The 23710-nt window shown below is 38.7% G+C and overlaps 1 protein-coding gene across 4 annotated transcripts in view; it reads right to left on the bottom strand.

The window, feature by feature from the left end:
* lrp8 (low density lipoprotein receptor-related protein 8, apolipoprotein e receptor) overlaps positions 1 to 23710 on the bottom strand; it is a 226393-nt gene that overhangs the window by 64440 nt on the left and 138243 nt on the right. For all 4 annotated transcript variants that reach the window (XM_012878066.3, XM_021324304.2, XM_021324303.2 and 1 more), the window contains exons 5-8: positions 10506 to 10880; positions 5701 to 5823; positions 3233 to 3355; positions 538 to 657 (exon numbers count right to left, since the gene is read on the bottom strand). In XM_012878066.3, the coding sequence (XP_012733520.2) occupies positions 538 to 657; positions 3233 to 3355; positions 5701 to 5823; positions 10506 to 10880 (741 nt within the window). The remainder of the gene's footprint in view (positions 1 to 537; positions 658 to 3232; positions 3356 to 5700; positions 5824 to 10505; positions 10881 to 23710) is intronic.

The raw sequence follows: 23710 nt of genomic DNA, 5'->3' as shown, positions 1-23710 counted from the left end.
AAGTTCACGGCAGGTCATTACAGCAAAAGAGGTCTCGCCTAAGTATTAGAGGATGCTTATCATCAAGGAGTTGAAAAATTCTGAGACTCTAGTCATTAAAAGCCACATTATGTGCCTTAATTTAGAGAAAATGTATTTCATATCAGATGTGTTAAGCTATTTCAATGGTTTTGTTAGATTTGTTCCAGCAGCTAGTTTTGTATAGTTTACCAACACACATTATTTCCAATGGGGATTAATAATTTCAGGTGCAACTGGTCTAGGTAAAAAAAGATGATTGGCAAACCTGTTCTTTAGATGATGCATGTTTTATTAGCATATTTGATCACAGGTGTGATACAGGCAGGGGTTTCTGGACAGATAATCAGCACAGGGTCACGATGGTCAGAGCTATTTGAATAAAGGGGGGCATTTTTTTTAAGCAAAAAAGAAAAGAAAAAAAAGATTAAAAAGTATTTGCTTGAATTCTGCCTGGTTGAGTAGCCCGGGTTCCCTCCATTAAAGCTGGGGAATTTTTGCATAAACTATTTTCTTTACCTCCACAAGTCTTTTTGTCCAGGAGTTTGTATCCGGAGGGGCAGTCACACTCATAACCAATTCTCCGGTCCCTGCAGATGTGGGAGCAGCCTCCATTGTTGTCTGCACACTCATTCAGGCCTGCGAAGGGAGGAGCGGCGGGGAGGGGAGGGATGGATGGAGGAAGGGACAGACGTGTGAGCGGAGGAATAGAGGGAAGTGAAGAGGAGCTGAATATGGATGAAATAACTCCAGCAGATTTCTCGGTCAGAATAACTCAGCCTGCAAAGAACACAAAGAGAGCGCTGGACGGAAAGACAAAACGCCCCAGATGGTGTGTGTGGATAGTTTTAATCAACCTGCCAGTCAAGATAATTTTACGCTGTCAAGTGTGCCTGTATACATAAAAATCTCCATTCAAAAAGGCAGTAAGCTTACAAGCCGTATAAAAGGGACAGCAAAATGCGTGTGCTACAATTATTACCTTGTTCATAGCTCACAAGAACAGTTTCTACAGTTAAAGAACCCGTTCTTAACCAGCTACCACATCACTGTAATGGCCAAGTGTAAAACGAGCAGCTCCTCTTCTTCATTCTCACATCTCTATCTGTCCATTTTCTCCTTTTTTGTCTATTAAAAGAGCTGATTAGATTCTCCCTGTTTTCCTTCCAACCCATTTTACATCCGTTTCTGCACCACCGCTTATATCCCTTTGTCTTTCAATCACCCTCCAGGGAGTCAAGAGAGATCACTGCGGAGAGCTGTAGCTGGTACTTCATTACAGATTTACATTAAAGATTTAGGCTTAAGGCTACAGGTACAGCTGTGGGACAAAGAGTCCGAGTACGACAGAGAGACGGTGAGAAAAGAAGTCAAGAACGACAAAAAAAACCTTAGCATTTAAAATAGCATTTAACTGAAATTAAAGCCGTAATTCACTTTGTAGTTAAGCCTCACATTACATCAGTAGCAGTTTTGCTCATTTTTACAGGTACGTCCTAATACGTTTCCTTTAATAATTTATTTTAAAAAGTTAAACAAATAGCATTTCATTATACACAGAGACATCTATCTATCCATCTATCCATCTATCTATCTATCCATCTATCCATCTATCTATCTAAATACAATCTGCACATGTTGGGGCCAGCACAATCATGGGGACGCTTAATCACTGACATCCCCAAGAAGAGCATATTAACCATATTAACATGTGCAAGATCATTGGAAAATAAGTCAATTAAAGAGTTTAAGAGAGATTCACAAGGCATGGACTGCAACTGAAAACTTGTGCTTCAACAGCCACTGAAAACAATTAGCAACATAGTTGTTTTTGTTGCAGTATATATATATGATGTCTATGTGCATGTAAAAATGTATTATTAAAGAATATTTCCTCAAAGCAATCAGAGTCAATTCACATTTGGGATTTACTGATGCCAAGTCTCAACCCAACACTCCATTAAAGTTAATGAGAGCAATGTTTATTACATGAAAGCTCATTAGTATTAAGGTGTAGTAAGGTAAATTAATGACTATAGGAGTATTGCATGGTATACATTACCATAATGATTATGTTCCTAAACTCACTAAAAAAAGTGCACCACAGTCTCCGTTTCTTTCCCTTGGTGATGCCAAATAAGATACAATAATTTTCTGACCACATGTTGGCAATCTGCATGTAACTGTAATGGAGGCAGTAGGAGAAATAAATATTGTGGTAGAGGTAATATGGTTAAATATCGTCGTTTCGGTGTTCCCTTTAAAAATCTAAAGCTGAATCTAGCAAAAGCCAATGAAGAAGACTTTAAGTAAAGGCTATTAATTTCTAGACGTCAAAAAACTACAAAAAAAAAGCTCAGTTTTGTAAGGAACTGACTCTTAGGATTTAATTCTAAAGCCATATTTTGAAAAAAAAAAAAACTACAAAAAATAGCTGTAATAGAGACTTATGTTATTTCTGACACGTATAAAGGGATATCTTCACTTCATCAAACTGTATGTACTATCAATGATATGACCGCTGGATAATATAATGACAGGCTATGTACTTCTCCTCACAGATCAGAGTGACCTTAAAAAATAACCTGCTCATGTATAATTTTCTACCCACAGACGATGATGCACTCCACTTCAAAGAAGACATCCAGGCAGTGAAGTGTAGCTTTCTATGAGAAACCTGAGTTGCTGTTTTTTTTTTTTTTACACCCTTGAGACAACTCTTACTGATGTGACCCAAGTTACTTAAGCTGAAGTTACAGGAGGCTCCTTAATGTCACAGATAAAAAAAAAAAAAGACAATCTAAACATTTCTTGAGAGCATTATGAGGTGGGATTTTCTCATCAGTCTTTCTCTGTTTGCTTTGCACCTAATAGGAGATGTGTGATTGAAGATCAGGATGTGGTAATTATGTATGATGAAGTGACAATCTTCGCCACTCCTTATGGATAATGTAGTACGGTCACGTTTTGCTGCCTAAGACTGCAGTAAGATAGAGCAGGGTCCCTCGGTTCTTTGATCGCGACACACAGCTGAGAAGTGTCCTAATTTACCCTGCCTTGATCAAATGAATCTCCCGTTCCCATGAGCAGTGACCACCCACACAATTTATACCACTCATGCGTTTGCAGGTATATCACACTCTGGCAAATCTAAGGCTGTGAAGACTGATAAGTCTTGTGGGTGTCTGCCTCCTTGAAGGGGAAAGGATCTTACCACACTCCTTCACTGGCTCATCCGACCAGTCTTTGCAGTCCTTTACATTGTCGCACACCTTGCTGCTGTCGATACACTCCCCATTCTTACAGCGAAACCTTTTCGGTCCGTCACACTTTGTAACTGGAGAGAAAAATTAGAAAAAAAAGGGTGCGTTTTTTTTTCTTTCTTCGTATTTGCTGTCCAACATGGCTTCTTAGGTTCAGAACACATAAGCATCTAAAGATGCAGAGGAACAAAAACTCAGATTGCCTGGCGAGGCAGCTTCCTAAATGTCACGAATTGTAAGGCCAGCACCACCTATAAACGTAGAGTATATACTCAGTTTACATATCTGTGCATTATATTTTACAATAGATTAATTTAATTCCAGTTCTTGATTAACTTTATTACACTAATTGTATGCTTTTGTTCTAATAAACAACAAGGGAGTCAAAATGCTGCATGCTGCAGATAGTGCTTAAAGCTTGCTTTTGGTGTCCCTGTTAAATACTTCTCATTAGCCTGTACTTTAAACTGAGAAAGACATGGAAAAATAATAAACAAGGACATTATATTTTACTTGAGGGTGCCTTCCAACAGCACACATACCCTCCTTGCAAACACATTGGACCTAAGTCTTAAATGTGACTAGGGCATTTAGGCTCCGGCGGTATATTTAGTGTTGCTGTCCTGCAGGGAGGTGAATGCCCTCCACAGTCCACCAAGTCCTTTGGTGCTTCTAACACGTTTTCTTTCAGGATTGCCCTTACTTTGGCTCCATTAATTATTTCTGTCAATTCTGAAAAGTTTCTCCAGCTCTGCGGATGAGAACTACCCCCACAGCAGGATTCTGCTACCACTATGTGCCAATATGGGCATGGTATATGTGTTCAGAGTGATGTGCTGTGTTAGTTTTCACCAAAAACAGTGTTGCACATTACGGACAGTATTTTTTTGGCTCTTTGTCCACATCTTTGCTCTGCCTCCTACATGCTTTCTTTCAATAATAACTTTACTTTTTTTACTTTTCCATTAAGGCTGGAGTGCCGGAATAATCGCTGACTTGTTGACAGATTCTACGATTTGAACCGCAGATCTCTGCTCAGATTAATCCTCTCCATGTTAGGCGTACTGCCGCAGCCAAATGCCTTGGCTAAGATGGTGTGTTCGGACCACACAGTATTTTGCATGTAGGCAAATGGACTGAACTTGTATAGCAATTTTGCTGTCACAGCAACAACTTGAAGTGGTTTTTCAGTACAGAAATATTCACCCAGCTGGACTCGGAAATGTGCACTGTTGTACACATCCGTATATGGAGCGGTGGGCAACTTGTGGTTGGGTGCCTTGCCCAAGGCTACTTTGGCATATGAGAGCAAATAAAGCTGAAATCCAACCTACAACTTTCCAAAACTGCTGTTTTCAGTGAGCCCCAGTGGTTGCATGTTGAGTTTTGGTCACACTTAACTAATGCACCTTCCTCCAGATTTCTGCTGCGTTCCCAGCATGGCTAGAGGCAAACAGCTGACATTACCTGGAATTTCTGTATATCGCGTAAGGATTGTATGAATTGTATATCGCGGCAAAACATGTGCTATTGTTTTATTACCCAACTGGCCTTTAATGTTCTCCAAAACCTCAATCCTAACCTGCCTGCTATGTTGTTAGGTATTCATGATGCAATCTCTCCTCTAATGTTCCGTAAAAAAAACTCTGAAGTCTTCACAGAACAGCTTGATTTAGACAGCTTGACTCTACTGGCTAATTGCTCGACCTCTGAAGGCCAATGGCTGCATTGGATTTTATTTAGGGGTATTGTATTAAAAGGAGCTGAATACAGTTGTATCCCATACTTTTCCAGATTTTCATATGTAAAAACGTTGACAAACATTTATCGCTTTTGTTCCACGTCACATTTATGCATTACTTTGAGTTGGTCTTTTGCATAAAATCTTAATCTAATACATAAAGCTTTGTGGTATTAGTGTGACAAAGTGAGGTTTGAATACTTTTACAGAGCACTAAGGAATTCCTTGTGCTGGAGAAGATCATAAAACACAACCATTATCTTCCTGTTATCCATAAAACAATTAAACCACTGAAGGTGTGTTAGTAAGGTACTTACCTGCTTTACACTTTGCTTTTGTCTAGGGATATATACGGAGACATTACAGAGCAAATATCACCTATTAAACTTTTTTTCCCCCTCCTTACTCTTTAATGATCCAACTTTGAGAATCAACCAGCAAAGCCATCTAAGGTGTTTATGATGCAGATCCCGTTGGAGCTCATTAAAAGTATTAAAGCAGCGAATGGACAAATGTTTAGAGTAAATAAATTAAAATGAAGCAGCTGAATAAATCATGGGGGGGCTGGTGCATGAAAACAGAGATTGCATTCGCGTTTGGCCAGAGGGAATACAAAGTTTTTTACGGCAAACAATTTACTATCCGACTGAGAAGAAGACTGTGCCTGCCGTAAGTTACCATTGACGCAACCGGCCTCGTCGCTGTAGTCCGGGCAGTCGTGGACTTTGTTACACTGTTTGGTGCCATGAATGCAGGATCCGTCACCACACTGGAACTCATCGGGTCGACACGTAAGCAGGGCTGAGGGGCACAAACACAACACACAATTAGCTGAGCCTTAAAAAAATGTTTTTTACTGCACAAATGACTGCTCAAACACTGACAGCTTGTTGAAGATGTTCAACTTCGTGTAACGTGTGTAGTTTCTTTCACATCTCAAACTGCAGGGTTTTCCAATGGAAAATGAAGCAACAATCCTCCGACTCTTACCTGCACACAGATATCCTAAAAGCACGGAAAGAAAGGAGGCCGCCATACGCGCCCATGTGAGCGTGAGACCCACATGCAGTAAACAACAGAGGATACGGGCGTTTCAATGTGCGAATACAGACGTTTGTTTAACAACAGAAAGGGGTTTTATTCGGCTCATTCATCTTTTTTAACTGGCTCTTTAATTATTCATGTGCTGGGTTTTGGGCCAGCTCTGCACAAGCATGGAGGCAGACATGATCAATAACCGTGGAGCCTGCAGAAATTAGTGACCTGCAATGACTGTAATTGCAAAGATACCACAGCATGCTGCCACACGTAGCTTACACACGCACAAAAAAAAAAGCTAGCATTTAGGTGTGCGCATTAAGACAGAAAAAGCAAATAAACCACATTTAGTGTCATAGAAAGGTGTGCGCACGGTTAGGTGAATAGAAGGGCACACTGACTCCCGCTGCTTAAATGAAAAATTCGAGACAAACCCAAATGGTAATCCTAAACAAGCACAAAGTGCAAGAGATAATCCCGCTCCATCACAAAATGTGCTGATTCTCTCAGCCAAATCATTAAGATCTGAGCTCGGCTAATTATGATAATTCCTAAGGATGAATAGTAATGATAACGGATTGCCATCTGTGGAAGTGCTGGCAGCACAGAATATCAACTTGTGCCCATTTCTCATTTACATTAACCTCCTCTCACCCTTCTGACAGTGACTCGTCTCTGAAATAACCCCCACAATTGAGCGGTGCGTCAGATAAAGCAGTAGATGAAAATAAAATGGGGGCTGGAAGTCGACGGGTACGAGAGAAATTCCCTGAGAGGTGGAGGGGCCAGTCTGGATTCCACATGGTGACTCTCACATCGCTGATTAACAATGAAATGCTGCCCCCCCCTAAACTGCTCTACAGTCTCATTTACATTATACAGACTCCCCAAACCATTACATCTTGTTTTACATAAAGATTCAACCACCCACATTTGTTCTCTATATGAGAGCAGGGAAACGGATTTCAATGCACACAACACATCCAAACCTCATCCATCACCATCTAAAAAGCAAGCTTGTGGAAACCCTCTTAATTAACATAACTCAACCTTCCAGTTACGCAAAATTTGCTCCGCATTCTGATTTATTTGTTTAATTCATTTTGGTTCTTCTTTATTAATAAAATCCAGTCTAGTCCAATTAATTTTTTTTTCTTATTTTAAAGCAAATATTTTATAACTGATATCATTTGACCTGAAAACTATACATTTTCTTTTGGAGCTTTACTACATTTTTATCAAACATTTAAACAGATTTTAGTCTAAAAGTCTATCCTGCTTAATTAAAAGTCAAATAAGAATGGCTAATTAAAAATGTTCCGTATCCAATGGGAAGCAGAGCATAGAGTCATGAACTAAATACAGGGACAGCCCAACCAGGTTTAATTAAATAACAAATATGCAACCTTTTTTTTTTGTGAAATTACAAACAAGTAGAAAGGGAAAGAGGTGAGGGTCAAAATAATGACGTGTGAAACTTTTGCAGAAACTGAGGCTGTGTTCTGAATCAGTGATGAACTAAGAATCCGCCTGGTCACTGGAGTCATGATTTGTTTAGCTCGACTGGGACGGACTAGTTCCTGACTAAATGGAACCCCGCTGACAGCAACACTCTTCGGTGAGCACACTGTTGCTGATGGAAGGAGACATGTTAGTTACTTTCAGCAGAAATGAGTTTACAGATTTACATATTTAAGGCAGAAAAGAGCACAGCAAAAGTGCTCTGTGTCTTTCCTTTCAAACTCTGCCCGTCCGGAACATGCAGGATTTGGAAACGTTAGGAGCTTTTCAAAAATCTCAGAGCCAAGGAACGAGTCGTCATTCTCTATGCCATATAGATGGAGATGACTTATCCTGTGTGATAACCATGCTAATTGCACTAATTGCTAATATTAAATGCTAAAGGCAGTTCAAAATTTCAACTTGCAATCAATTTTCTTTGCTTTAAAATATTAGTAAAATATTAGTGTGACACGACTTCACGTCTGCTTCCAACATAGATAATTAATCACCACGCACAGCAGGCATGGTATAGAAATATTCTGAAAGCTGTCCTCTTTATGGTCCAAAAAGAGAAATTGTAGCTGACTAAAATTGGGATTGGCACATCACAGTTTACAAGAAACAGAGACAGGAAATCAGCCGCATTAATACTCTGCATGTGCTAGAAAAACAAACTACTCTAAAAAAAAAAAAAAAAATTGGATATATGGCTATTTTAAGTTTGCTAATCATTGTTACTAGTATTATAGAAGAAAAGTATTTTGAAAATTAGACCATATCAGTCTTGTCCTGTTCAAATTGAAAAAAATAAGGCTTTAAAGGTGGCCTTGGTTAGCTCATTTAATTGGCCCTAACAAGTTTTATAATACATTTAGACATCAACAGATGTTAACATGTGTACGGCTCTTTGCCTTTCAATTTTAAGCCACACATTCAAATAGAAGGGAGAGTTGTCTGGTGCATTTGCCACAGGAACTGGCGCAGGGGATACTAATCCTCCAAAGAATGTATCTGCATGTAAATATATATATAAAAAAATAACATATGGGAACTATCTGGTTTACATTGGTAGACACATTTGCAAAACTAATGATGTTAAAGTGATATTTGGACTGAAAGAGGTTGGACAAAATAACCGGATGATTCAGTTGAAACTGAGTGGATAATATTATAGCACATTTCAGAATAATAAATTATTATAAAATAGACATTTTGATATCTAAAGCTCTCTTTAGCCTCTTAGCTGTTAGCACCACTTTATCTGACAGTATTCTCCTTATAGAACCTTACCTTATTAGTGTTAAATCTCAGTAATATTTTAAGTAAAACAACCCAAGAGAACAAAACAGAACACTTTTGCTGTTCTACATGAAGTCTTCCGATTGAATCAGATCTGCTCTTTCTGATTCTCACAGCTGAATGAACCGTGAACATCCCTCGACATGTAGATGAAACGTTTGTTTCCTTTTAAATAGCTTCTTAAATCTGTGTTGTATCTGACCTCATAGTCAAAATCTTACTGGAAAGATTTAAATCTGACGTGTGGCATGTCCATTGCTTGTCCATCGCTTGAGCAAACCATCAGATTTTCAGGTTTTTGACCAGTGGGTCACTGAACAGAGCTGGTCACCTGGAAATTGTCTGACTCCAGTCACCAGCCGATATCTCAGGATATCTCTGTGGCACATTTCTCTTTTTCTCAGCCTATGTATTTACATTTGTTTGCAGTCTCATCAGCACCAACATCTACTGATGAAACTTGAACAGCTCCAAAAATAGTAACCGTTTCCAATAAAAAAGCTCAGAGAAAGGCTGACCACTTGGTCCGGTGTGAGCAAGCCAAGAAGTTCTTCACCAAGCCGCTTTTAATGTGTTGATCGCAGCTCCAGAATGTGAATGTGCATGCAAAATCTGCAAACACATCTCAGCAAATGAGAACGCAGATGCGTTCCCGCTGCAGTGCTCCTTTCTGCACTCCTGATCGCTCTGAGTTTGGCGGAGGCATTCATCACGGTGTAGCCGTGCTCGTATCATGTCTTACATGCGAAGCTGCTGTGATCTCACTGAGTGGTGTGTGGGAGTGTGAAGAGGAGACCAGATGGGGGTCTCGCTGGATGAAGGACCCTCACTTCCCACTCACACACACGCGCGGGCGCGCGCACACACTCAGAAAACGCATACGGTCAAACGCGACGCTCTTCTTCAGCTTGTGAAGATCGCACGGTTGCATAGCAACACACTCGGGGATCATGGCGATACGGTTAGCAGAGATCTTCCTTCAGTCATCCGGTGGCACGTTTGTCACTAAACTCGTTGTTCACAATAAATTGCATGTGAGCCTTTCATGTGCAGCCATCCAGGGGAGGAAAGTGACATGCATGCACAGTTCCACAACATCTCACACAGTCCTACTGACATCATATCTATTCAGCAACAGACTTAAACTTCAAAGACAGGCTGTGCACCGAGCAGATAAATGATATAAACCAACCATAACACCACATTTTGATGACATGAGCCGTTATTAGAAATATCCTGAAGACATACAGTGTGCAACTGTTAGCTGAAATGCATTAACTGTGCACTGACATTACAGCGTCTTTTCCAGACAATACAACCATGATGTATATGCGGTTTTAAAGCAAACTTTATAATCTCTATTTTAATAAAGTCCGCCTTTAGTGGTTTGACTATTTCACTGATTTCTCCAATCACTCAGAACAGCGCTGTCTGCCGACATGCCTGGGGGAATACTATATCATCCTGTGGCAACACAGACAATTGTTGTTAGCAGAATAAATTTGGTCTGTGAGAGATTGTTTGATAGCAATTATAACGACAACATCAACATCCTTTTATCATCCGGCTGCGTTCGGCACTCATTTATCAACCCGCACATCGGTCCAACTACACAAACACTGATACAGCCGCTGCTGACTTACGGCAGTTTGCTTCATCTGATTTATCTTTGCAGTCGGCGTCGCCGTCGCACTTCCAGTGCATGTGCACGCACTCGCCGCTCCCGCACTGGAACTCGCCGACGGGACACCGAGGCTTCTGGGGCTCCGTCCTGCGGCTGCAGCGCTCCATGGACTCGTCCGACTTGTCTTTACAGTCCGGGTCACCGTCGCAGCTCCACAGCGCAGGGATGCACTCCGAGTCATTGCAGCGGAACTCGTGCTGGCCGCAGCTGGGAGCCGAGCACTTGTCCTCGTCGCTGGCGTCCCCACAGTCGTCGTCGCCGTCGCACACGAAGATGGGTGCCACGCACTTCCCGTTACGGCACTGGAAATCTTTGGATGGGCAGGCCTTTTCATCTGAAATAAGGGAGATGGAAAAAAGTTAACCTTTCCTTTAATACACAGAGGTACTTTATTTTCAATCAGCACATACAGTGGGGCAAAAAAGTATTTAGTCAGCCACTAATTGTGCAAGTTCTCCCATTTAAAAAGATGAGAGAGGCCTGTTATTTTTTAGATATACCTCAACTATGAGAGACAAAAGGAGAAAAAAAATCCAGAAAATCACATTGTCTGATTTTTATAGAATTTATTTGCAAAATTTGGTGGAAGTAATAGCGACTGTTTGGATCCAGACAACAATGGCGGCTCGCAGTGAGGAAGCAAGCTGTAACATTGATGCTGCTATTTTATCATTGTCGTCCAATCTACCGAATATTAATTCTTTAAAAGAACACCAGAGAACGGCTGTGAAGGCTTTTGTCACTGGAAACGCTGTTTTCGCTCCTCTCCTAACCACGTTTGGCAAGAGCTTGTAGCACGTCAGTAAAGATGACAGACAAGTGGTTTATCCAATCACATCCAAGGATTTTTGATAAGGCCCCTCCTTCTGAAATACATCTCCAATGGAGCGATCCAAGATTGGAGCCGTGTGGAGCTTGGCGGAACTACATCTGTCTGGCGAGAGTCAGGTTATAGACAGTATACTTTTAAAGTAGAATCTAATTTAGTAACATTTTAAATTTGCAGAATGTATTTTGTAAACATATTTTTAACAAAAAAGAGAATAATTGTTTTATTTCAAGCACACATTTAGCAGAATTGTTTGTATTTTCTTCTTTACAGCTCAAGAGGTTGGATGAAGAACATCTGTGAGCAGTAACTTTTAAGTCTCGTCAGACATCTCTGAGAGGAGGATGATTTATGTCATGACTTTGACAAAGCCATGCTACAAAATAAATGTGTTTTGTTCAAAACCAATCCCGTGTTGCACTGGTTGTAGGTTTATAATCGTTGTCTGGGTAAAAGGTGAACCTCAGCTTTAAGTCTTTTTCCGCCTCAAAAACTTTCTCTTTCATAATTGCCCTACATTTAGTTTCATTAATCTTTCCAAGAACTTCCATCCATCTCACACTTTTTACCTCACTAAAAAGCCTCCTCACAGCATAATGCTGCCACTCCTTGCCTTGTTGTAGGTTTGGTGCGTTCAGGGTAAAGTGTGCTGTTGGGTAAACACCTCACTTTGGTTTCATCTGACCAGAGCATCTTTCTCAACATCTTTGTTTCTTCTTGCCACTATTTATGAAATTACCGTGTCCACAGATTTTACATAGAAGGCCATGACTTGGTAGGTTTGCAGTTGTGCAATATTATTTCAATTCTTTAGTGCTTTGTGAGTTGTTCGACAGGGATATTGTTTTATATTTCGACCATGATTTCAACCTCTGTAAATACTTGTTTCTGAGTTCTGTGTTACTTGGTCTTCATGGTACTACTGTTCTCTAACAAACCACTGAGACATTTACAGAACCCCTGAACTTATATTAAATTACACACATGGTCTCTGTTTACTAATTATGAGACTTATGAAGGAATTGGATTATACTTTTTTTATTTAGTGGTATTCAAAGGGGCTGAATACAAATATGGGCCACACTTCAAAGCCTTTTATTGCTGATTTCTTTTCTAGAACTATGTATCAATTTCTATCTGGCCCCTTCTGTTAGCCTAACACTCTGGCAAAACACATACATTTCTGTTTGTAATTAAACAAAAGTGGTTTTGTTTAAGTAGAGTCACATTAAGTTTAACAAACAGCATAAATCATATAAAATGGCAATGAATAACACTTATATCCTGTAGCCTATGTGGGAATGGATCAGAGAAAAAGTGAGTTAGGAGTCAGATGTAAAATTGACTGCATTTTGTCAAAATCTTTTGGAGAGCAGAAATGCTACACAAGCAGCACCATGTATTTCCCTGCTTCTCTGAAGACGGGATAAAAGCAAGTGCTGGTGTTAAAATGTATCTTTAATGAGTGGAGTACAATTGGAAAACTTTCTTTTTAGCTTTTGGACTTTTGAGTCTTATACAAGTAAAAGGAGGGTTGAAAGCAAAAAACATTTGGCATATTCCTTTGAAGACTTCAAGTTGAAGTCTGAGTAGATAATAAAAAAAAAATCCAGCATGAATGATGCTCGACAGCTGAATAACTATAAAAATAAAAAAATGGAGTGTATGAGTAATAAAACAAAATTGGTTTCAAAACCTAGAAATCTCTATTCATGTGAACAAACAATGCTCCATAAAATTGTCAAAAACATACCAGTGAGTATATTTATCAGCAGGTAAAGGGCATTTGCATAGAAATGGCCTAGCGTGAAAAAAATGGGAATATAATGAGCCTAATCTGAAGTACATCAGCAGGTGCTAGCTCTAGGGCGTGACCTTCTCCAGTAGCGCTTTGGCAGGTTTGCAAAGAAATCGCATATTCATCCTTGTCTATTGGAGCTTTTTATGCTTGGTTTGAGGACATGTGTTGTCTTTTACAGGAAGGACAACACCCGTTTGACACGCAGTAACATTTTCAAGTCCCAACCAGGTTACACAAAAAAGTCCTTTTATAATAGCAACCTCACACCATCCATCCTTTACCTGCCCACACTGCGGGACTCATTATGATTACAGGCAATTCGATTCCTTGGTAGCCATTAGAGCTAGCATGCTAATTATCCCCACTCAAATCAAAGTAATTCAATTATCATGTAATTTAGATGAGCACACTCGCTTCAGGAGTTTGTGCAAAGAAAACCCTCAAATATCAAAGGGTGTTTTGTGCATGAAAAGAAAAACTAAAATAAACATATTTAATTCATCCCAGCCAGTGACAGTCTACCATAACCCATAAATCCTTTTGTTTTTTTATGCTTCAAATACTTTTTCATTACAGGAGATTGTTGAAGTGTTGCCTATAAAACAGTGAATCATGGACAAGAGGCTCGACAGTATTGTTCCCACTGGGATACTGAATTACAAGAGACTAAAATCTGTTATGAAATCCTCTATGTTCATTGGAGAAACAATGAACAAGCGTGGTTTTCATTTATTCATTCATTTTGTTGTCGTTTTAATCAAAAGCCTCTGTGACAGTTTGTGATTCCCAGCTTGAATTAAACCATTCTAAATTTAAGGTGGTTTAGTAATGATTTTTTTTCTGTTACACTCACCTTTTAGATGGAAACAAAGCATGTACAAAGAAACTGTCACTGCAGAGTGTTAAGTTGTTCATCTTGAAACATACCTACTAAAACAGCAATGCTGGTAGCAATAAGGTGAGTTCTACTACATATAATTTATCAAGCCTTAAAATTACAAGTTAGCACTACTTATCATTCCTACAACTGTAATCATGAACAGAAACTTAGAAATGACTAACATGCATTCAATGTCTATGTTGAATGACAAGATTGATCTTTAAATCAGAATAGAATGGCTTTCAGTTTCTTACATCATTTAGATTTACATATTTTGAACAATATGCATTTTTTCTTAACATGACTGTTAAAAAATTCTAACACATAATTAGCTTTGGCCATCATTTAATACATATTGTATTAAACAGTACCGCGTATTTTTCAGTGATGTTGTTTGTTTGTACGTATAATACTTTTTTGACTGGTTTTACTGTCTCTCATTCTGCAGGTGTAGAAGCAGACTCCGAGGATGTTATCTTGTTCTCTCCTTTTCCTCTGCTCTATTTATGTCTTTTCTTTCCTTTGAAACGTTTTGTCTAATCTTGTTCTCTGCCTTCTTTCTCTTTTACCGTTCCGTTTCAGTGTCCATTGAATTTCAAATACCCCCAAAATAATATCCAATAATATGTTTTGTGTGATCAGCCTTATGTGTGTGTGTATGTATGTATATATATATATATATATATATATATATATATATATATATATATATATATATATATATATATATATATATATATATATATATATATATATATATATATATACATACATACATACATACATACATACATACATACACACACACATAAGGCTGATCACTACAGCAAAAGCTATTCTTAGTGCTACACACCCAGACAGGACACGTAAAAAAAAAAAATAATAATAATATAACAAAAAAGTAACAAATGATCTTTTTAAGGAACCCAGCCTGCAGCGTAATAAAGTTATTATAAAGTACATATGAGCAAAAATCTTAAATAAAAAAAATGAGCCATAGTAAATGCTACTGAAATAACTTCTGACCGACATTTCTTTCTTGCACCTGGAAAGGTAACTGATAAGTAAAATAATTTCCACAGTCAAGTTTTAAACCTTATGAGCAGGAAAATCTGTAGTGTGTGAGATTCTTTCATCTGGAATTTTCTACATAGGAGCTACAAAGAGAAAAGGAAATGTCGATAACCCAGTGTTATTTAAATCCTTTAGTCTTGTTATGGGTCAATAAATGAGCTTTGCCTGCAGGTACCCAGAGGATCTTAGTGGTAGTAGATTCATCAGCAGATGTACAAATACATATGTTATCCTATCACCAGAGACCTAATCTGCAGATCAGTAAGCTGATTTGATCCAAGCAAGACAGGCAGTGCTGACCGTCATGAGGGAAAAAAAAAAAAGAAAAACATTTATTCCAGGCAGAGAGACTCCGGTCAGCAAAACGGGCAACTGTACCTGCAAAAAAAATATTAAATTAATTTCCGGTTTATACCAGTCACAATTAGTTTGTGCATGACTACAAATTCTAAAGATAGCAATACATTTTTTTTTTTTTTTATTATTATTATTTTACTTGTTTCAAATAAACATAAAAAGTTGCAGAGGACTCACACTTTGTTTTGGGTATGTCCATCAAATGGATAATTTAAGTAATTGCAATTTTAAGTCGGTAGTCAGTAATCTGCACATCTGGACCTTCACCTTTCCCTATAGGTGCTTCGGTTTAACTTGGGGCCATGGCCTTTTATCCATCCTTGCCTAGACACACCATCGGATAGCTAATAGATGGGAAAGTGTGATAGGGAACAGCTTATTCCTGCTCTGAAGGATAATTAATTGAACTCTTGTCTCGTGCGAACGAGCACATAGCAAATGGTTATGCATACACATTCATTAGTGGCAAAAGGTGTACCCTCTCCAATCATATTCCATAATGCTGTCCGATGAGGTTTGTTTGTCAGATTAAAAGTAAATAACACTGAAGCTGGTATGAAACATGGTTCATTAAGACTATATTTCCGTATTAGAAATGTTTTTAATTTTACTGATTCAATATTCCAGTCTTAAATGTCATGTTTTCCTTTGTTGGAAATGAAAAATCATCATAATTAACAGAAATAAAGGCTTGAAAATATCAGTCGGTGTGTAATTAATCTGTGTAACATTTTCCACTTAGTGAATTGAGTTACTGAAAGCAAGTGAACTTTTCAGTGATATTCTAATTCATTAACCGTGTCGGTATACAGAAATACACAAATATTGGCTCTACTAAATCCAAACTAATGTGAGGCACCGTCGCAAATATACGCGTCACTTGAAGTCAGTGGCTTTAACGTTTCTGCAGAGAGGAATCCGATCAGTCCACGCTCTAACATGTCAGGCACTGAGCCGTGATGTACGTACGGGCACGGATGGGCTCACCAACATGCACACACGTCTACAAACCCAGGTTCCCCTCGTCTCCTGCCAGAAGTACAGGCTGAGCATCAAAAGTTAAGCACAGGTAAACCAGTAGCAGAAATAAGAAATCTTTTCAATACAAGTGTACAAAAATGCAGTCTTTAATGCATTGCACTAGTTAATATAAGCTGTAACGGAAAGGAATTTGTGCCGCTAGTGGCCTTTGTTGACAGTAATTGGACAGGAAATGGGTAGAAAGAGTCGGGAAGGGACATGTAGCAAAGACCCCAAGGCCAGGATTCAAACCCTGGTTTGCATACCTTTCTACACCCTACAAGGCTTCCATGCAGTTTGTTTTACATTTTGGTTCAGGTACGATGATGCCTAATCCTAACAAACAGCAAAGCTCTTTTTTTCATGTTTCAAGCTGTGCATCCTGTATTTACCTTCTATCAAAATTGGTTAAAAAGGGAGGCAAGGAATGGCGAGTGGAGATACAATTAGAGGTGACAGTTTTTTGAGACAACAAACTATTTATTTTATACTGTCCTATTATTATGTTTTCTGTGTAATCATATAAAACGTTTTTTTAACAACTGATTTCTGCTGACATGAGCAACAAGACAACGAAGAGAAGATGCCAAGGAGATAAAGTTAGACAAATAACGTTATCTAGCTTCACCTCTCCATGATTCAAGTAATTAGATTTTTCCACAGTTTGAATTTGCTAGTATCCTGAACACTGGTACTGTCCAATCACATGCATTATGCACATGTATATATTAAAAACAGCGTTCCTGCAAGTTAAAGACAAGTTATTTAAGCTCAGGCCTGAGGCCAAGCACCAGTGCTGCTCATCAATGTTGTAGCATATTTACACAGAAGACCCGTTACTAAAACCCAAAGGTTTCTGATGGAGTTGTAAAAATTTCATCCATTCATTTCAGTGTAGTTATATGGGAATATTGCTTTTTCTGCGGTGAATTAAGATGGCACTATCACAACATGTCAATATTTTCATACCGTCAAGGATGTACTGAGCGAAAATGAGTGGAAAAGAGGTTAAAACAACATCCCTCAAGAGCATTTAAGAGACATTTCTGCTCGATGAAAACCTGGAGAGGTATGAAATGTGTATTTAATAAATATCAGGCACCAATAATCAGTGTCCATGCAATCATTAAAAATTAAATTGCCAGAGGATGAGAAGCGCCAGAGGTGTATGCTTTCCTGAATCGCCAGCAGCAAGCTGGCGGTGTGTTGTCCAACCTCAGAAACAGACAATTACCTCAGGTCAAAACACTGAGGAGTTAAGGTGAAAAGGAAGGCAGGCTATAGGGGAGAACAGAGAGAAATTGATTTTAATGCCGATGCAACATAGTTTACAAGTCTCTTTATGTCTGTGCGTGTGTGTATTTAGTCGACCTGACACGCAGCCCATCTCCAGTGTTCTCACGATGTGTTTATGTCTTTTAGAGGCATTAGATATTAGAGGCACCAGCACAGAGGGGAGGCAGAAACAAAAACACACACAAACACCACCAGACAGGGGGGCTTTCATTCTGCAGATCTTCAACTTAACGTAACATAAAAGAGTTCCTATTCCCCTTAAAGGGAAAAAAGTATATATTTAGACAAGATGACATTTCAAACACACTTACTGACAACCAGAAGGGAAATTCCCTTTCCAGCTGCTTGGCCAGGTGGGATATATCAGGCACAATGCTGACACTACATGTTGGGAAGCACATGCTTTGGTTTAAAGATGAAATAAAATAAAGAAAAGACAAAAAAAGGGAAAGGATAGTGGTGGTACAATGATGTTTACAGCAACAGGAACTTTCCCCTTGTGTTTCTCAGGGAAATGAAGTTGGTAAAATCGATCCCGAAAGTAAGTTTGATGAAAATCCAACTAGTCAATTTACATTCCACAAAGAAAGGTTGTTGGTTTTGGTGAAACAGTTACATACGCTCATCTTTGGCATGAAAATTGTTACATTTGGCAACAATTTTCAACAGCCTATACATTTTCACTATGGTCTTTAGGGCTTTGTAGAAGCCTAATATCAGTGTGCCTTACCTATTCCAAAACCAGTTTTAAGGTTTCGGGGATCATTGCTACGTTGGAACACCAAACTGCAAGGACTGCAGATGGAAAGTAGCTTTTAGCCTTGACTGGTTCAAAGAATTTCTTCTCGATGTGAGATTAATGTTTTTGGTCCCTGACATCAATAGTAAACTAAATTCAATTAAACCACCACCAGTTAATCAACCACATCCCTGTCGATTGAGTTGCATTAGTTACCTCATAAATTTTGCAAACCCACAGCATTATGCAGCAACTTCCAATCTTTAGGATTAACAGCTTTACCTAGACTCCTCAAAACATAGTTCTTGTCATTGTGGCCAAATAGCTTGAGCTTGAGCTTCTTTCCTCTCAGTCCAGTTTTCTTTGTCTGCAGCCTCTCAGTCCAATCCAACATAAAACTCGCTTCACTGGGGAAAATGACACTGGTTTGCTAGTTCATGACAGACTTTATTATCGGTTCCTGAAACATTTTAACCAGTGTCTTTTCATCTGAGCATGGACACAACTGGGAGCTGAAACCGGACAAAAAGGTTAAACGCGAATCAAAATGAGTTTTGGATGGAAGAAAGCAGGCGAACATTAAGCTTCCTAAACATCCCAATCTCGTTGAAAATTAATTTGTGGACTACGCTCAAAAGCCATGACCTTGCCAAACAAACAAATTACTGCAAATCAAGTCTAGTCTGTGGATACAATGGAACAAATAACCATCCAGGATTAGGTCGTGAGCTTGCTGAAAGCATTTATCCCAATGTTCTTGGTAGTGAAAGTATATACTATGTTGAAACCTACATGTATAATTTTAATTCTGTGCAGAGAAAATGCACAATAAGTTCAACCTTGTGAATCTGATTATTTCTTTAAAATCCAGTTTAGTTGTTTGTTGTTGTACCATAACAACCAACAAAAAAGAACAGTTCAAATAAGTTATTAAAAGCACAGATATAATAGGAGATCTGTGCCTAAGATGCATACATCTAAACTTCTCACAGGAACCACAAATATATCTCTATAATAAATAAATATAAAGTTTTTAAAATACACCAATAAGCCATCTATGCCGTTTTGTTGAGCGATCTAAAACAGTATGACTGAAACAGTAACGTTACAACTACAACAAATAGCATGAAATAAAACAATTCTGCTATCATTTCCACAACACATTTTCAAATCGAGATCCTTTGCTCGCCTAAACTGGTTAGACTGACTTTGCTATATTTATGTCAAATTTAGAGTAAAAAGCCATTAAAGGCCTTGATGTTGTGCGACAGCAGAGCCAGGGGAATCCAAGAGAAATGGCAGCTAAGATGAGGAGAAAAACAGAACCAAATTCACAGAGAGATTGAAACTCTTTGTTACTTGACTGACGTACCGGAGGGAAAGTCACTTTTTAACCACATGCATGACAAGAGGGTTCTGTGGGGATTGTGCACATGCATGGTTCTATGGCTCAATCACAATGCCATCTGACAGCCGTTTAGGCCTGAATATTAAATGCTTTACAAGCTATCCCAGTGCTATGATTGTGTGTGTTTGTGCAGGTAGGCTTTGATGAATGTCCTTGAAAGGATGTGGTAGTAGGTGGAACATTAGCACTGTGGGCATTTGTCAAAAAAATTTCAAAGTTCTAAAGATTTAGTTCATTAAAAGTAAAATATGAATTGGCCATCACTCCTTTGTTTCCACCCTGGGACATGGTTATTATTTTCATTCCTTCCTAAACACAAACAGCTCAAAAAGCCAGTTTGCATGTTGGAAAGGAACATCAAGCCATCCAGTTTTGTAATCTACAGTCCCATTAATTGTTTTTGTTGATGTAATAATAGTAATAATAATAATATATATATATATATATATATATATATATATATATATATATATATATATATATATATGTGTGTGTGTGTGTGTGTGTGTGTGTGTGTGTGTGTGTGTTCTTGTACTTGCAGGTGAGTGAGCACATTTTTCTGCATTTTACTAGTAAAGTGAGGACTTTGATTACAGTGGGGACCTTTTCTTGTTGATGTCAATTAGGTATAGGTTAAGGTTAGGTATATACTGGTAAAGGTTAGGTAGGGTAGGGTTACGGTCAGCCCATAGAAAGGGTTGCAAATGAATGGAGGTCAAGGCAAGGTCCTCACTTTCCAATTAAAACAAGGTTGTGTGTGTGTGTGTGTGTGTGTGCGCGTGCCCAAGCATTTATCCATTGTACAATGGGGGATGGTTTTATTCTACCTCAGTGGTATTCAAACATGCTTGAAACAACTTTTTCATCTGTTGTTCTAATACTTAATGCACAGATAAAATTAAAGCTGAACTGAATCTCAAAAAAATACTTTAATGTTCTAGCTTTAATAATAGTTATTAAATTAGTAATTATTAAATAATGTATCGTTTGTTAATTATAAAAAAGACAACAAACGATGAGGAGGACAGAACGGATTTAATGTAATGTATTAAAATGAATAATACTGATCAAAACATCTATAATAAAGAATCTTTATTGCCATAATGTAACCGTAACAAAATTTTGGATACATAATACACAGACACAAATCAACACTATGTTTAAGTTGAATGCACCAACACCTCCTGAGGTCATGCCAGGTCTGAAAATTAGGTACAAAATACCATTCCATACCAGATAAAACAGTATTTAAGAACATAAAAAAAGTGTTGAAACCCTAAAGTAGGAGAAAAGCCACAAAACCAGGACTGCCATTTAGCTGTAAACCACCAATAAGCCTGTACACATCTGAGCTTTCATAAATGATGATTTGGATTGTAGAATGACAAGTGTAGTCTGGAACTCAGCTTGTATTAAATTTGTGCCAGACATGTTCCATCTCAAAGAATAAAACTCATTGACAGCATGGAAAACAAGTAAAAAAAAAATTTCCTCATAACAAACCAGAACAGACACGTCTGGCTGCTGAGCACCAGATACTCTTAAACTCCACAAAGTCTTGCGATCAGTTTTGGTCCACCTCTTCACACAATGCCCGATGTTTTCCACTAGAATTAATTTTTATTGCATCAAATGTCTCCTTCTGCATTCACATACGTTTTTTTTTTTTGTTACATTTCATAATAGCTTGTCACATGGCCCATATGCTGTCACTACCACAAAGCCTTGAGCCTGAACGCTCGCTAGCCCTTACATAAATCAGCCAACAGGGGGCGGTAAGTGCCTCAGTCAGATTACGAGTGGTCAGTCGACTTCAACTCCTCCTTGCAGCCACGGCCCTTTCAGAAATTACACAAAGATTAACAGAAGGCAGCTAAGTCCTGGCTTGACGTTTTGTGAAAGCGGATGAAGGTAGCTGCTGAATGAAAACCATTACAGGCTCCTGCAGTAAATAAAGACTCAATGAATAAAGACATGTTTCCTTAACAGAAACCCTTTTCAAGAACTTGGGTAGTTTTCTGTGGCCGTTATTACCCTCCTACGTTTTCTTGTTATTTGAAAGGGTAAAACCAAATCAGCACTGTAGATATTTAACCCAGGAAAAGACCCTTTGGATGGGTTACTGTATTGGGAGGTAGCAATGGTATTTAAATTTGATCTGAATTTAAAGTGAATTCTGTTTCACATGGTGAACGTATTGAAAATATCACAAGTTCATGGCTAGAACCTTGGGTTTTAATCCTGAATTCAGCTTTCGCTTCATGTTGTTTCCCCTCATGTCACTCCAAAAGAGTTGGAGGGATACATGAAAGAAAGCCATTACAGCTATAGCTTTCCATGGAGTTGTTAGGGACTCTCCGTAAGTTATAAAGTGTTTTTCTTGTCTCAGAATAATGGGTTAAAGTTTATTGCTGAAAACCAAGGCTTTTATTTTCACAATGGGAGCCTCCCTCCAACACTTAAGGTGCATTTATTCCACCTTTACACACATAAATCCTTTCGGTCCATCCATTTCTAACGTGGTGAAGCATCACAGCCCTGATGCTTTCGGTGGATTTATTTAGCTGGCATTGTCCTCAGGCAATGCGACCACTACAGAGTTAGCTTCCAAATTCAAAGGTTTCGAACAACAGTAAATATGTTGACAGTGGACGAAATCATGACATGCATTCTCAGAAAAAAAAAATGCATTAGACAGAGGTGGCCTGTGTGGCCAATAAATATAAGTGGGTAGAGAGGTTCTGCTATTTCCTTCATCTTCATTGTTCTTTCACTGATCATACATGAGCTGTACAGCACCAGGTTGCCCATATGATTACTAGTGGTGTTGCTCTGTTTGTTGCGTTTATATACAAATCGGGCCAACTTCCTGATAACCGACTGTTAGAGAATTGTGAATGTAATCATTTTATTTTCATTAAGTTACAGGCATTTGGTTTGTTTCAAGAGCTGGCTTGCAGGAATGTTTTGTTGTTTCAACTTCAGACAGGGAGAACAAATGACTCTCCTAGATACAAAATTTCTTGCCTTATCCAGCTGTGCATCTTGCAGGTGACTGATTACTATCCCCAATAAACCTGCTCCCCTCTTTCTATACCGACCCACATGTAAACTCCTGACCCCTCCTGACCCTTCTTCGAAGTCCGACAATAAAGGCAGAAAGACAGAGGTAGCCGGGCGGAGATGAGCCAGACTGTCAGGGAGCGCCGTTTTCCGTTTTTGGCTCCTCTGCCCTTCTCTGCAGAAAAGTAACTTGTGTTTTGTGTTGGCTTTTCTAGGACAATAAGGGGTTATTATAGTAACCCTATCAACGACTAAAAGGCCCCACAGCAGTGGGAGGAGCATCCGTTTCCCTATTTTGTACTCTGCAAATCCTAACAAAATAAAATCAAACGGGGCAAATGAAACTAGCAGGAAAATAAGCTGGATGACACTCTTATCGCACGAACATTTATGCTCAGCTAGTCTGACAACTGGATCTTATGCAACTGTGATGATGTGAATCGTACGATAATGGTTTGGCCTTGCAGGGTTGAAGATGCTGGTAAAATTATCAAATTCCCCATTTAGTATCTCACTGGCTTGATGACCAAGAAAACAGCAAAAGGAAAAAAAAAAATCTCTCCTCTCTGATTCATTCTACAATATTACAGTACATTGCTACCCTGTTAGGCTAAAGAAAAGCTGTGTTTTCACCTTGGTCATTTTTTTTAATATAAGCATATTTGCTGTGATCTCTCATGATACTTTGAGAGTGTGC

Source organism: Fundulus heteroclitus, chromosome 9, assembly GCF_011125445.2.
Source record: "Fundulus heteroclitus isolate FHET01 chromosome 9, MU-UCD_Fhet_4.1, whole genome shotgun sequence".
Taxonomy (NCBI): Eukaryota; Metazoa; Chordata; class Actinopteri; order Cyprinodontiformes; family Fundulidae; genus Fundulus; species Fundulus heteroclitus.
This window is presented reverse-complemented; position numbering and strand designations above follow the sequence as displayed.